Source organism: Prunus mume, linkage group LG5 (genome assembly GCF_029339155.1).
Source record: "Prunus mume cultivar Tortuosa linkage group LG5, ASM2933915v1, whole genome shotgun sequence".
NCBI lineage: Eukaryota > Viridiplantae > Streptophyta > Magnoliopsida > Rosales > Rosaceae > Prunus > Prunus mume.
In genome coordinates this window covers 18,624,655-18,639,175 of record NC_142702.1, presented here as the reverse complement: position 1 = coordinate 18,639,175, position 14,521 = coordinate 18,624,655, and the positions used below count along the sequence as shown (strand labels likewise).

General features: G+C 37.8%; 2 protein-coding genes across 3 annotated transcripts; both read right to left on the bottom strand.

The window, feature by feature from the left end:
- Positions 1-200: 200 nt before the first annotated feature.
- On the bottom strand, positions 201-3,967 carry LOC103331705 (uncharacterized). 2 transcript variants are annotated; one of them, XM_089051499.1, is made up of 3 exons: positions 3,326-3,967; positions 770-2,080; positions 201-724 (listed from the first exon to the last, which is right to left on the bottom strand). In XM_089051499.1, exons 1-3 carry the CDS (start codon positions 3,845-3,847, stop codon positions 497-499), a joined length of 2,061 nt encoding a protein of 686 aa, XP_088907625.1. In that variant the 5' UTR covers positions 3,848-3,967; the 3' UTR covers positions 201-496. The 2 variants fall into 2 exon arrangements, with proteins under 2 accessions (XP_088907625.1, XP_008232574.2); XM_008234352.3 differs by having other exon boundaries at positions 201-2,080; positions 3,326-3,965.
- Positions 3,968-4,747: 780 nt separating this feature from the next.
- LOC103331704 (protein transport protein SEC16B homolog) lies at positions 4,748-12,513 on the bottom strand. The gene is given in 15 exon segments (XM_089052203.1): positions 4,748-5,732; positions 5,839-6,137; positions 6,245-6,376; positions 7,016-7,315; positions 7,389-7,497; positions 7,597-7,619; positions 7,621-7,725; positions 8,084-8,218; positions 8,319-8,444; positions 8,688-8,849; positions 8,962-9,084; positions 9,252-9,368; positions 10,019-10,339; positions 10,554-11,468; positions 11,470-12,513. Coding segments are annotated over 15 exon segments (4,293 nt in total). The 5' UTR covers positions 12,364-12,513; the 3' UTR covers positions 4,748-5,200.
- Positions 12,514-14,521: the final 2,008 nt, after the last annotated feature.

The window sequence follows — 14,521 nt, the reverse complement described above, 5'->3', positions numbered from 1 at the left end:
ATATACACGGATACATCATCGGGGGAACGTAATCGACGAACATAAAAGACAACAAAGATAACTGATATGTTCCTGTTTTCATATCATATGCATAAAAAACTGTTGTTATAAGATTTGCAAATAGTCCATGAGTTTGAAATAAAGAAAAAAAATCCAAATTTATATGAAAGCCAACCTTAGCAGACAAGTGGAAACGGGGAAAAAGGAAAAGAAATGGGAACTTTACTAGTCAGCATACATACATAACATACCCATAGGGCAAAACAGCAAAACGGCTAATCGATAGATGCTAATGAGATGTATATTCAGCAAAAAGGTAAAGACATGGGTAATTCTGAACGTCCCACAACCAAAACATGTGTTATACAAAAGAACATAACCATTTAGTTCAATGTAAAATAAAACTGTACCATGGTGTATCTTATTCAGTCATTGAAGGGCCTAGCTTAGGACCTCACTTTGCTCAGTGGTTTCCCCAACAAATATGTAACTGCATCTATTCAGTTCGCTCTTCTTTCTTGGACTCTGGTTCCTGCATTTGGTTTTCAGCTTTTGGCTGAAAAATTGGATCTGAGGGGGCAGCTCCACACTCTTTATCTGATGCTGTCTGAGAAACTTGCTCGCTTGTGACTGGATTCTCTGCTGACGACACAACTGACGTACTTATAGGAACGCTTACCTCCTTTGCTTCAAACTCTGATGTTCTACTTATAGGAACGCTTACCTCCTTTGCTTCAAACTCTGATGTTCTACTTATAGGAACGCTTACCTCCTTTGCTTCAAACTCTGACGTTCTACTTATAGGTAAGCTTACCTCCTTTGCTTCAAACTCTGATGTTCCATTCCCAGTGTTTGTTTCTGGGTTCCCAGCCGCTGCACATTGCAGCTGACGTTTGAGTTCCAAGATAACCGCATTTTGGCTCCCATCTTGACACATCGCTTGCAATCCTTGAATCAACTCGAGCTGATTGTGGGTTCCGACTGGTGCAGATGCAGGCGCTGGAGCTGGTGATGACCCTTGTGCTTGGGTTTGAGTGAGCACATAAGTCATCAACAATTGGGCCAAGAGGGCTTGAGGATCATTGTCACCTTGCTGGACAGTTGGGGTGGCTGAAGTTGGGGTGGCTGAAGTTGAGGCGGCATTGAAGTTAGATGGGTAAAGTGCTTGAAGCCCCACTTCTCCATACAAAGCACGGTGGCCATGAAACCTTTTAAGGGTGGCTAGGTGCTTTTTACCACTCAAATGACTATCGAAAACCACCTGTGACTCACACTTGATATTGCACAATTCACATATAAAAGGAATCACTTGTTTCGGTTTGGGAGGCTCAACTGGTCTTCGTGATCCTTCATTAGTCCTCATATACTTACCCCCTCGCCCCCCCCTCATCCTACGCTTGAAACCACGTCCCCGAGCTGCAAAGTGATCCCCGGACTTGTTCCCAGGTCCTGCAGAAGCTTCAGAATTTGCCCCAGTATCTTTCTGATCTGTTTCATTTCTATTATTATCAGTAACTACTTCAGAAGTAAGATTTTCTTGTAAGGGTTGTTTTTCCTCAAATCCCTCAACTTTCACAGGTTGACCAACTTCTGTTTTTAATTCAGTGTTGGGCATTTGAGCATTCTGCTGTTCAGTTTTGACTTTGTTGAGTTTCTGCAACTCCTCATATACCTGCATATATTTTTTGTGTCGCTTTCCATTTTTATGCTGCTCAAGGATTTCAGGAGTGTTGCAGTCAACCCTACAAAGTTCACACCAAGCCATACGAGGAGGTCGCCAGAATGAAGTAGAAGACACTTGTGTTGGTACAGGTAATGGTGCCTGCCCGGGAACCAATGCTGAAGGCGGCTGCATTAAAGCAGCTACACCTTCAGCAGGTACAGATGCTGAATTTAGATTGTTTGATGCAGCACCATACTGTGGAAAGTGTCTACCACCACCCTGGCCACGTCCCCTACCGCGGAAAGGGTGGGCTGAGCCATCTGGTCTAGAACCATGGTAACCAAAATGGCCCCGACCACCCCCTCGGAAGGGCCTATTGCCCCTCCTACCTCCACCTCTATATGGAGTTTGCCCAATCTGCAGAATAGCATTTAAGGATAAAGCAATCCATGTAATGGTTTTATTACTAATGCTACCAGGAACAGAAAAAAGTAACAGAAATAATGAAAATTTTGAAATAAAATGCACAAAGATAGATATAAACCACTAATGACGATAAGACTTAATATATAGAAAGAACGGAAAGTATATAGATGAATTAAATGCTAAAATTAATCTGACCGAACACGTTAAGTGATTTCTGATAAGAGATTGCACAGATTGATCATTGAAGTAGCAATACATGAATAAAGATTAAGCAAACCACATAAACAACGGGACCTGAATAGAGAAGCTATGAACCAGATTCCTCAGATTCGTTAAAGAATTTTTAAAAATGAATTACATACTAAATTAAAAAGAAAGTCTGTTAGACAGAGATATCCAATTACATATCTTTTTCTTAAAGCAAAATATCAAATTCAAAACATCGTCAAGGCTACACTAGTTTTCTGAAAAGCATTCTAAGATGCAATTTTGGGGAAGAATGGAAGATGCTGCCATACTTAAGAGAAATCCTGATATATGTCAAATACACTCTCTTATAGAGTTTTTTTATTGCTTCAACATGACATCTCCTTCATGGGATAATAAGGAAAAGCACATACACAAACACACACACATGAAGACACTAAACCACCTTCTTACAGACGAGTCTACTGTTTTACCATGATTGCATCCCCTCAGCAAGTGTTTAAAAGAAAAGCATGAGCACATACGAAATGTCAACTCACATGCATGTGTCCCTAGCAACTTGTAATCAGTTTTTGCTTATCTTCTTGGCTTGGAGGAACGGCCATCAATTGATGAAGAAAACTTTTTTTTATTTTTTATTTTTTTGTTCTTATAAATATGCTCGAGCCATTAAATAAAATAGAAAGATAAGAGAAGCTTGATGGAAGCTTGATGAAGAACACAATGATAGGTTTGAGAAAATGGCATCAAATTTTTTGCATTTGCTGTACTTCATTAGTATAATTCTTTCTTAGTGAATTTCTTATTTCAAATATATAACACATTTTGCAACAATGTTTTCAAACTCCATATATCAAGTCAAATGCTAGAAACATGGCCAACTCCAAGTAGATTATAAACATTAGATCCATAAGATTGGTCAAATAAAAAAATTAAAAAAAAAGAAACACATCACAATTTGAAGCACATTAATTCACAAATGCATAATTTCAAAAATTGCAATCAAAACCAACAAAGCAAACCCCTTACCGGCGGTTGAGTGGCCCTCTGCGCCGCATCCATGTTCGCAGAAAGTTGCGTCAGCTGCGAAAGTGCAGCCACAGCAGCCGGCATCAATCCACCCGAACCCGAATTCATTTGCTGCTGCTGCTGATCTTCAACAACCCCATGTGCATAATACGCGTTCTGCAAATGGGTATGCCCGGGATCCGCGTTGTGTGGCGGTTCAGGTGGGATTGGGACCCCAGGAGGATGAATCGAAGTGGGTTCTTGATGGAATTGATGTTGGGTGGTGGTGGTGGTGGTGTCGTAGGAATTTCTGTAATCTTGAGTGGGATTGTAATATTGCTGGTATTGGTGCTGGTCATATTCATATTGTTGTTGTTGATGATTGTAGGGATAATAGGATTGATATGAGTGGTCGTAGGCTTGAATTCTTGATGGGTCATATGCTGCTGCTGCTTCTTGTTGTTGTTGTTGTTGTTGGTATTGTTGGTATTGTTGGTATTGGGTGTGGTCTTCTTGATGGGTTTGTGGGTAGGAGTATTCCATGGCTGGCTCTCTCTCTTTTCTTCTGCTCACGGATGCTTCTGTTTGCGCCCCTTGTAGTAAGGGAGCTTCTGTTGGTTTTTTTTGTTACTTATTCTTCTTTTCTTTCATTCTTTTTTTTCTTTTTTTCTTTTCTTTTCAAGAAGAGGGAGAGGGGACATTTCGGTTTCCATTATTTTATTACATTTTAATAAATTGGAGCTTTTATAATTTTTTTTTTTTTTTTTTAATAGTGATTTTCACATTCCCATCTTTTCATTCTGCACTCATATTCTTGTTTACTTTTTTTTTTCTTTTTTTTTTCTTTCTGAAATATTAATTTGACAACATGGTTTCATTTTTTTATCAATGAGATAAAGAATTTGGATTTGGGAGCTCTTCCAAAATCGGGTAGATTACTAAAAAGTAGAGAAAATATTTGACATTATAACTGGGAGATTAAATGAAGTAGCAAATTTCTTCTTCCTCAATGTTTAAGTTTATTTCCTTATAGCAATGGATATATAAAGTGGTTAAAGCATTTAACATGCACTGGAGGTCTAAGCTTCGATTGAAAGAAAAGTTCGTTTACTTTTGGTGAGCAATGTTTAAAAGTTATTTGTACTATTACAATTCATGAAACTTCGTAGGCTGGAGGGAGACAAAAAGAAAAGGGTTGGGACTTTGTTGGACTTTAGTGCTTCGAGTGCAAACCTTGGTGAGACGCAGAGACATGTCACTTCAATTTGGGAGAAAATAAATTTACACATTGCACATGCGGTGGGAAAAAAATACAGGGGCACCTTATCCATTAAGGAAAAAGTACATGATAACAAAAGTTCAAGGAATCATTTCACCGTCTCAAATATAAATCCTGTCATTATTTGTAACAAGAAGAAATAAGGGTAAATGAAAGGAGAAATCTTAAACAAGAACTTTCAGACTCTCATGTCAATGTCATTTATTGATTCGACAAAATTCTGAATAAGATATGTGAATGGGAGAAATAGTATATCTTATATTTGCAATTATGCTAAGCAATTTTCCCTCCCAAATTGGTACAAGGGCTGCTTACTTTCCGTTTCAAGGCCCCTTTCGTTTTCCTCAGGGCAATCTGTTGGCCTGTACAGAATGCCATCGCATGTCCTTTCTGGTTTGAGGACAAAAGCCTCTTTACTAGAAAGGCAACATATCATTCAAACTAATTGTTGGTTTCAGGTATATATGTAATTCCTCTAATGGGGTTAAAGGGGCGTCACTAAAAACCTGAACTCCCCATCTGTGTCATCCCCATCACCGAACTTGCAGAAGGATCAGGTGACACCGCCCCTGTCTAATGCAACACTTTCTATAGATTTACAACTATTCCCTAACACTTCAAAGTTCAACTTCATGAAGGTCATCTCCGAAACTACCACCACTTCTTGAAGACTGCAATGATGGCAGACCACTATGCATATGCGACAATGGAGACCTACCAAGTGCTTCTCCTAGAGGTTTTATTTCATTCCTCATAGAAGGATTGCTAGCATGATTAAGGCTTCCACTCCATGATGCTACACGGCGCGATTCAGGGGGAACAAAGCTACTGCCATTTGCCATTTCTTCTGCTCTCTTTTGTACAATGTTGTCCATGCTAGGAAACCGTTGCAATGTGGTCATTGAAGATGATGTTGATGTTTGTGGAGTAGGGAATACATCCTGAAATAATTTTGGGGGATTGTTGATGGTCGCCAATGGCTCTTGCGCGCTTTCTCCAGGTGTTTGAACTGTCTTCTCATAAGAAGTTACAGCAGTGGGGATGAACATCTTGGGATTGGGACCAACCCCAGGTTTAGCAGATGGAAGAGATGGTGACTGAAATAAGCTTCCTGGGGTCCCACCACCCTTGTTGAATGTATCAACATACCTAAGAAAATTTGAATAAATCGTATGTTAAGAGACATTACACTTCTTGTCGAAAAAATACAATGAAGAGCAACAATGAGAGACAGAAAGAGAATCCAGGAGTCTACCTTGAGCGAACACCTGTACGTCCACGTGCAGAGAATTGGTTTGAACTGGGTGGGATGGGTGGTATTCCTGAACTCTGCTCAGGGGGCACCGGGCTTTTGATTTGTGGCCCAGCAACTGCATCGAAACTTTTGGTGTTCAGTGCGTCATTTATGTTGTAATCTTGCACTCTATTTGGGAAGGCTGCAGTTGGTGGTGGAGGTGGTAAGGCTGCTTCCTCGGCTGGAGGTTCAGCACCTTCTTCAACCCATCGCTTAAGTTTCTCATCATAGTAGAATTTATTCTTTTCACCCAATTTAGCCTTCAGAAGAACAAAAACAGGACAACTTATGAGGCTAAACTGAGATAATATAATCTCTACGAAGGAAATCCCCTCATTCAAACTTAGTAACAATAATATTTATGTACCTGCCGATCTGACTGGGATCTTTTGACAAATCCCAGAGTCTTTTGGAATATCTGTGAGCCAAAATTACCAAAACGAGATGTTGATGCCTTTTCTTGTGTTTTAGAAGAGTCCACTTTCTTGGATGGATCAACCTGATTGAACACCAAATAACTGCTGTAAATTTCTTTCTGCCTCTGTCTCTCCTCTCTCTCAGTAAAACACAAGCCAGCTACTGAAATCCAGTTTCTGCTCAAATCTAAAAAGAGCAAGGTTCTAACTTCTCATGCATGTAACTGATGTTTTACATTCAAATTTTATATATTTCTTCTATGTCCATTCACTTCATATGCACGAGCACCTCCCAATAACCCAGAACATATAGTAATGAAAAAGAAAATATAGACGTTACTTGTATAGGCCATAATCTAACCACAAACTTCGATATTTTATAACATTGTTTTTTTTTAAAACAACTTCTAAGTTTAAATTGTTGATCTCACTAGTAACTCAGAAATTATGAAATTTGTCCAATCCTTAATTACTTATCCAATACTGTAATGCACAATGTGTGAAGCTAAGTGGATTACTAATTTTTTTTGCTCTTTGATTGATTGAACCAGAAGGGATCTGCCCTGTTCAGTAAGTTTGGCTGAACTTCAAGACTGAACACAAACCACCACCGCCCCCCACCCCCAAAACAAATAAAAATAAAAATAAAATAAAATTATATATATATAAATTCATGACACGGTTGATCAAAACAAGGTCTAATGGCAAAAACATTTATCTACCTTTCCTGGGCTTCTCCCAAAATCTGGCTCTGAAATGCTTCTATTGGGGATATTCAGTTGATTGCTCTCAGCAGTCCATTCACTTATTGGCTCCATTGATGCTGAAGGCATTAATGAAGACATACCCATTGTTGATTGATTGTTGGATGCACTTGGGCCTCCTGGTTGATGAGCATGGCCTTGTGATGTTGCAGGTACAGGTGGAGGCAGGCCTCCGACCACACGATGAGCAGTATTATCAAATAATGTAAACAATTTTCCCATCAGTTTGGCTGGGGCCAAATTTGTATTGTAACCACCCTGTACAAAATGTCGCTGTAAGAAAACGTATAGACAGAAAGACTTGATAAAGGAACTGAATGTTGGAGAAAACCTGCTGGTGGGCTCTTATCCGCTCTTCCAGAGATGACACTAACTGTCTCCATGTGTCCAATTCAGGTGCTCGACCATATTTTAAAGACTTCAAAATTGCTTGACAGTATCTGACCAAACATAATGTGTAATAAGCTAGAGGCAGATAAAAAACAACCATTTTCAGTCTACAGATAAAAATGGTCTAGATGAACAACACCTATACTTACTTCAGAGCATCTCCAACTTTTCCCAACTTCAGCCAGCATGTGGGCATAAATAAGCTTATATGGCTGAAAAGGAAGTAGGAGAAACTGAGAATTTCCAAGAACCCTTGAGTATTCGTACAATTCTGTCCTCTGCCAACATATGCAAAAGGTTGATTTAGTTACAACAAAAAGAACAGCCATAGTAATAACAATAATGAAAACAACAATAACAACAACAAAATAACAATAATAATTAGCAACAATAATAATACAGTGAAACATTTTCTGCTTTCAAATGGTTATCCTACATTCTCCAAAAGCAGACTGCCACATACTTCTGACCAAATACAGAGGAACTATGAAAACAAAACTTTTGGAGGCTCCACAACACAATGAGTAGAACGATCAGTACATGTCAATCATAAGTGTAAGCAAATCATGCATCAGTTAGTGAACTAAAGCATATCAAAAAATGGAGCAAAAACACAGGACTGATAATGTAGACCACCTGGATAGCCTCAGGACTGGCATATGTTCGTGGACATTTCCAATGATCCGCACCAAGAAGACACAGTCTTGCACTCTCTGAATATTGCTCAAAGTTTGCTTCTGCAACCAAATAACATATGTGTGCAGCAGTGTTCTGCGCAATTGCTTTCCAGTCAGGATAAAACCAGAGAAGATAACATCTTTTCGAGGCATAAAAATAAAAAGGAACTCAATCCAAGAAACAGACAAAATACCTGGCCCCTTTCCTTCCATAGGCAATCTCCAAGATGGATGATAACAAGCTCATCATCTGTTGTTCTGTTTGCAGTTAAGATGGCTAAATTCTCTTCCCATTCATCTAACATGTAATTGGCCCCAATCTGTAGTAAGGAAATAATCAATATCTTAGACAAAAATATACAAGGAACTTCAATAACATAGGATCATGAGCATGACTATTACACACATGCCGTTTCAGTGTTCTATTCAGTAGAGAAGCAAAAAATGAATTTAGGAGAAGAAAAAAAGGGAGTCCCAGGTCTAAGCCTGAAGATATAACCCTTTTTTACAACACAAAGAGAAACCCTTTTTTTTGGCACAAAATAACCAAATTTGTAAATCACCTGTGTATGTTGTTGTGATACATTCATAGGTAGATTGCTATCTGTAGTGGCATTGGAAAACACGTCTGCAGGCTGCCTGGCAATTAACAAGCACAACGTCCTCAATGGTGATCCTGCTACTAACTGGTTTAGAGCCATATGCTTCACAGTATCACCATAAAACTGCATGCAATAATGAACAAAGCAAACAAACATTAGCATAAAGAACAAATTCTGAAATTAGATCAGACACGTTTCCTTGGTATGTTTTGATAAAGAAAATGTTTTTGATAACCTGATCACCAAGCTGCGATGCAATGACCAGTGCAGGACCCCACAATTGACCTTCCTGTGCACATTGTAAAGCCTCTTTCTTCCTACCAGAGACAAGAAGCTTCTGTACCTCAAGAGCAGTAGCCTAAAGCAATAACATATATTCATTATGGAAGGTACTGATAAATTTCTAAAGCCAAAAAGGAAACCCATAATTAAAAACCAAATTTAAGATAGATTATATATATATATATATATATATATATAGAGAGAGAGAGAGAGAGAGAGAGAGAGAGAGAGAATATGACATACTTGACTCTGTGCTTCAGACGGCAAGTTATGTAAGCAGCACATAAGAGCACCATACTCGTTACTTCTCTTAGCAGAGGAAAAAAGCTTAGCAACAGCTGACTCTGGACTATCAGTTTCCTAATTTTATGATAACAAAAGTGGTTAATAACCATACCAACCGAGAACTAGTAGATGCTCTTGAATATATAAAGAAAATCTCTGCAATTTCAATCTTCACATGAATCAATAAATTGCAAGGATTTAGGGTTGAAACAGATATTTCAAACTAAACTAAACTCACACCCAAAAAAAAAAAAACCAAAATTCCAAGTTCATATGAAATCACGGACTGCAATAAATTTAGGAAGGAGAGGACCACATAGGAAGACAAAACACTAATAACAGGTAGTACAATCAATCCATCAGTAGAATTCTAAATTTCTAATGATGAAAACACCAGATTTATGGAATTGCAATTTTTTAATCTATACGCTTATTACACTGCCATATGGTTGTTTAAATATAACTGAGGGGCCATTCTGTTGCATTTAGATTTAAGAGGCAATTATCAATATCAATACAAACATCTAATTTGAAAATCTGTCTACTGAACACGCCCCATCAAGAAAGATGTAAAACCAGCATAATTAATGTGATAGAATTAAATCTACATGCTCATGAAATGCCCAGGTTTTGATATTTATGACTGAAATACAATTAAAATGTGATATGGCGTCCAAACAGTCAAACAGGTCATAAATAAACAGTTTACAAACCAAAAAAAATACCTTCAATGCCAGGTCAGTACCAAAGGGAGATCGAAGTTTTCCATAATATTGGCATGCTATTTTTAGTAAAGAGAAAAGCAACCTCAAATGGTCCCCTCTTCTGAAATCCATGCAAGCAGTTTCACAGTTTGCAATCTTGTCATCTATCCATTTGTTTAATTCCCTACTTCCAGCATTCCCCCCAACCAAAGGGCCAGGAAAAGATTGTTGGCACAATGCATGGAAATAATCATGACAACCAGTTCCAAAGCTAGCAGCATCAGTTTTGTCTACAACAACTTCCATCAGATTGAGAACATTAATCACACCTCCTACAGAGTCCTTCACATTACAAATTGAAAGGGAAAAGAAATTAGGGCCTATTACAGCATTTATGCCAACACCAGACATACAAGTATAAACATGTACGCATCTACATATATATATATATATATATCACACACACACACACACACACACACACATATATATATATATATGTATGTATATGTAGGTATGTGTCTCAGGAAATTGAAGTCGGAAAGTAAGGCCTGACCTGGCTTTGATATGTCATGTTCACAGGAGAATAACTATTATCTTTCATGACTATAAGTTTCCCACCAAATCCAAAAGTAACTAGAGCATGTGGAGGTCGTCCTGCAGACGACCTGCCCATACCGGCCTCATGAGAAAACTGAGTTCCACTCTGGACTGGCTGCTGTGAATAATGTACTGGCTTCTGACAATCAAAGTTAGCAGGTGAGAAACTCATCACTTGGTTTGGCTCCTTCGCTTGATTCTGATGCTGAGAAAAGTTTCCTGCAGGATGAAAGCTTTCAAACCCACCAACCCCACCACTGATATCATAGCCATGACTTACCTCTTCATTAAGAGCAATTGATCCAGAAGGATTGAATCCTGTTTGTTGATTCACAGAATTAGTTACATGCTCGGCTGAAAAATACTGGGTTGCATGCTGCTGTTTCTCAGGAAAACTAACAGTGTCGCTCTTGGCAACATTCTGAGTATGCCACATACTCGCACTTTGCTGATCATAGGTGCTCATGGATCCACCCCAGTTTGCAACATTTTGTTCATTGATCAGACTCTGTGACCCATGATTCTCAACATTGGTATTGTGATATTGCTGATTATGCTCCACACTTGTTGACTGATCAGAAGCTGGAGCGGAAGACTCCAACTGCTTCCATTCTTGAGCAATTGTATCAAAGTACCACCCAGGGTACTGGGGATCAAAAACCATATGTGCAGGGTAATCTGTGTTCCCGCAAGAATGCTCATTCCAGTTAGAACCAGTGCTAGTTTCACTTCCCTGGGCCACACTCTGAGAAACAGACTGCGCTGGTTGCTGGAAATAATAAGCATCTTCTTTCTGGTCTGAAAAAACTGCATTATCTACAGACTGAGAATTTACATTAAAACTCTCTTGAGCATTTGCATTAACGTTCACAATCTGTATTTGTATTGGCACTCACATCATAACCCTCCAACTGATACCATTGCCCAGTATTTGGATCAAACCTCCATCCCGGGTAAAGATTTTCCCAATTCTGACTACTATTCAAGTCCTCCCCATCTTAAATTTTGTTCCTCAATAGCCCCCAAGGCTGACCTTCTTGATTCTGCCCGTAACTAGAAGCACCTAAATCAGCAACTGAGTTCTCCAAAACACCATTAGTGACCATAGACTCAGTCCAAGATTTTTCTGTATTACCCAAATTTGCAAATGGGTCTTCCGAGTAATCTCCAAATTCACTGAAAAAATCCGAGTTGCCAGCAGAAGGTTTCAAATCTGAGTTAAACGAACTCCATTGAACTACTTTCACACCAGTTTCCGCTGATACAATACTAGTACTCCCTGCCCCATCTACCGCACCTTCCTCCCCTTTATGCTCCAGTGCCTTAGCCTCATTTCCATTACCGGCTTTATCATCCAATGCACTAGCCTCATTTCTATCATCTGCTTTATCCTCCAATGCCCTAGCCTCATTTCCATTATCGGCTATATCATTCAATGCAATGAACTCATTTTTAGAATCAGGTGTCGGTGACTTGCTTTCTTTAACAACTTCTACAGGGTCCTGAAGTGGATCCAACGATTCCAACACAACCCTATCTTCATGATCCAATTCACCATTAACCCCAAAACCACCATTGCCGCTGATGTCTACTCCTAGAGAACCGGCTTCTGAAATACTCAATTTTGAAAAAGCTTTGACCTCGTCAGGCTCACTGTTTTGTACAGAACTAGGCACATTTCCAATAAAATCAATGTCGTCATTAACCAATCTGTCAAAGAAATCCTCGTCTGTCTGATCCTCCAACTCAAACGAAGTGGTGGCCATCTAAAAAAACGCAGACCCCAAACCCTCCAAATCAACCTCGCTATGAAATCAAAAACCCACTTCCCCAATTTGTTTTAGACGACGAGATTCAGTTTACCAACACCACAAAAAAAAAAAAAAAAAAATCGAAGAAGCACATCATTCAATCACTGGAAACTTCAGAATTCCCAAAAACTACTACCAGTTATCATCTGAAACCAAATTTATCACAACCAACAAGAAGAAGAACAAAATCAGGGCTCTATAAGTAAAAAGCAAGACAATTGAAAACTCATATTGACTTTTCTGTAGAGAGAGAGAGAGAGAGAGAGAGAGAAAGCGTGTGCGCGCTTAAGGTGGGGCTAGTTGGATAAGAAAACAATAAACAATAAACAGAGTACTAAATTGATAAAAATGAAAACTTTGGGTTAAGGAGAGAGTAACTTACTTGTTAAACCCTAATAAATTCTGGTGACGAAGACAGGGAGAGAATTAGAGGACGAAGCATCATCCATCTTGCAGAGCAAAAGAGCAGCCTAAAGATCACCGAAAACTTGCATGTCTTTTATTAGTCTCAGAGTTTGGTGTGTAAATCTTGACCAAAGAGAAAAACAATTTACATTGGCCACGTGCCAATAGTGACAAGAGTTCTGTAGGCGCACGTGATGTATATTGACAAGAGAATACCAAATTCAATACTTGTGGGGTTGGTCTTTGTATTCTTCTGATTCAATATTTGGGAGAATGCCAAATTTACCGATTAAGGATTTGGTTGACTTTTTTACCTCTTTTTTCCAATTAAGGATTTACTAATTTCTAAATAATCACCACAATTACGGTAATGTGATGTAAGGAAAATAAGAAGCCCTTTTTGGTACTTTTATCATATTTTCCATTTAGTTCTTGTGAATTTGGTCATGAATTTGTCTCCGCAGTAATATTTCGTTGAATTAGTGTGAAAAAAGCGAAACTAATATTTATTATTTAATATTAAAATATCTTACATTGGCCTTCATAAATAAATTTAGAAGCAAATTGACCGAATTATAAACACAAAGACAAGATTAGAAATGGGATAAAACGCAAAAAAATGTAAATGACTCTTCAAATAATGGAAATGAGATATCCAGGACAAATGCACCTTTTGTTTACTATCCAAAAAAAAAAAAAAGGATGATAAAGGCACTTTGGGAGTTGAGGTAATAAGTCGGTAGAGGATAAGTTCTACATTCAATGTGGTGGGGTACATTAGGACTTGCACTCGATTTTTCAAAGTTGTTTGCCACCTTATTAGATATCGTCTTCTTCCTTTTTTTTTTTTGGTTTTTTTTTTTGGGCTAGGCGAACATTCTTAGGGATTTTGTTTGATGAATATGCACGAAGACAAATTATAAACGAACTGAACGAAACAAAATTTACCCCTTAAAACTTATAGAATCCGAATCCTCTATTTTGATTTTCTCTATCATGATTTACTTTACTTTTGTTTTCCATACGTCACCTCATTAAAATTTAATCTAATGAATTTAAAAGTTGACACATCATCCTAAAACAATAACCCAATTTATTCCTAATTAAAAAAGAATAAAAACTCCTAACACCCAACTAACAGTAGTTAACATCCAGCTTTTTTTTTTTTTTTTTTTTCTTCTGTATTCACGTTCTGTTCTGTTTTTTTCTTCTCCTTCTTATTCACATTTTGTTCTACTAGCCCCTTAGCATATGCTCATGCATGTGCCAATTGATTTTATTTTTAGAATTAAGAAAAGATAACATGGTAGTTATGTTCCATAAAAGTAGAACCTATTATATGATTTTGTTTTTAATTTTAATTTTTTTAATATGAAAAAATATGAATTTACTATATTATCCTCATTTAATTAATAATTTTAATTCTTAATGTTTGAATTAATCAATGGTATTTTATAGTATTTTGAATGTTTCACAATTCTCTGCCTTTTGCTTTATATATATATATATATATATATTCTTTTTTTGTATTTTAAAAAATATATCTTTCTGTCATTTTCTCCTCTTTTTTCTCTCCTTGCATAAACCATCATGTCATCATCTAGCTAACTAGAGTGCTAAAGAGAACAGAAAAGAAAGGATGTAGGAAATAGATTCCAATAAGTATCTCCATTAAAAAGACAAAAGATTTATTATCTTCCCATCAAAT

Bases quoted from the DNA above. Each gene is read 5' to 3' on its own strand.
- LOC103331705 (XM_008234352.3), bottom strand. From the start codon at position 3,847: ATGGAATACTCCTACCCACAAACCCATCAAGAAGACCACACCCAATAC. The intron at 2,081-3,325 runs GTAAGGGGTTTG...GCTATTCTGCAG, and splicing joins AGAGGGCCACTCAACCGCCG to ATTGGGCAAACTCCATATAG.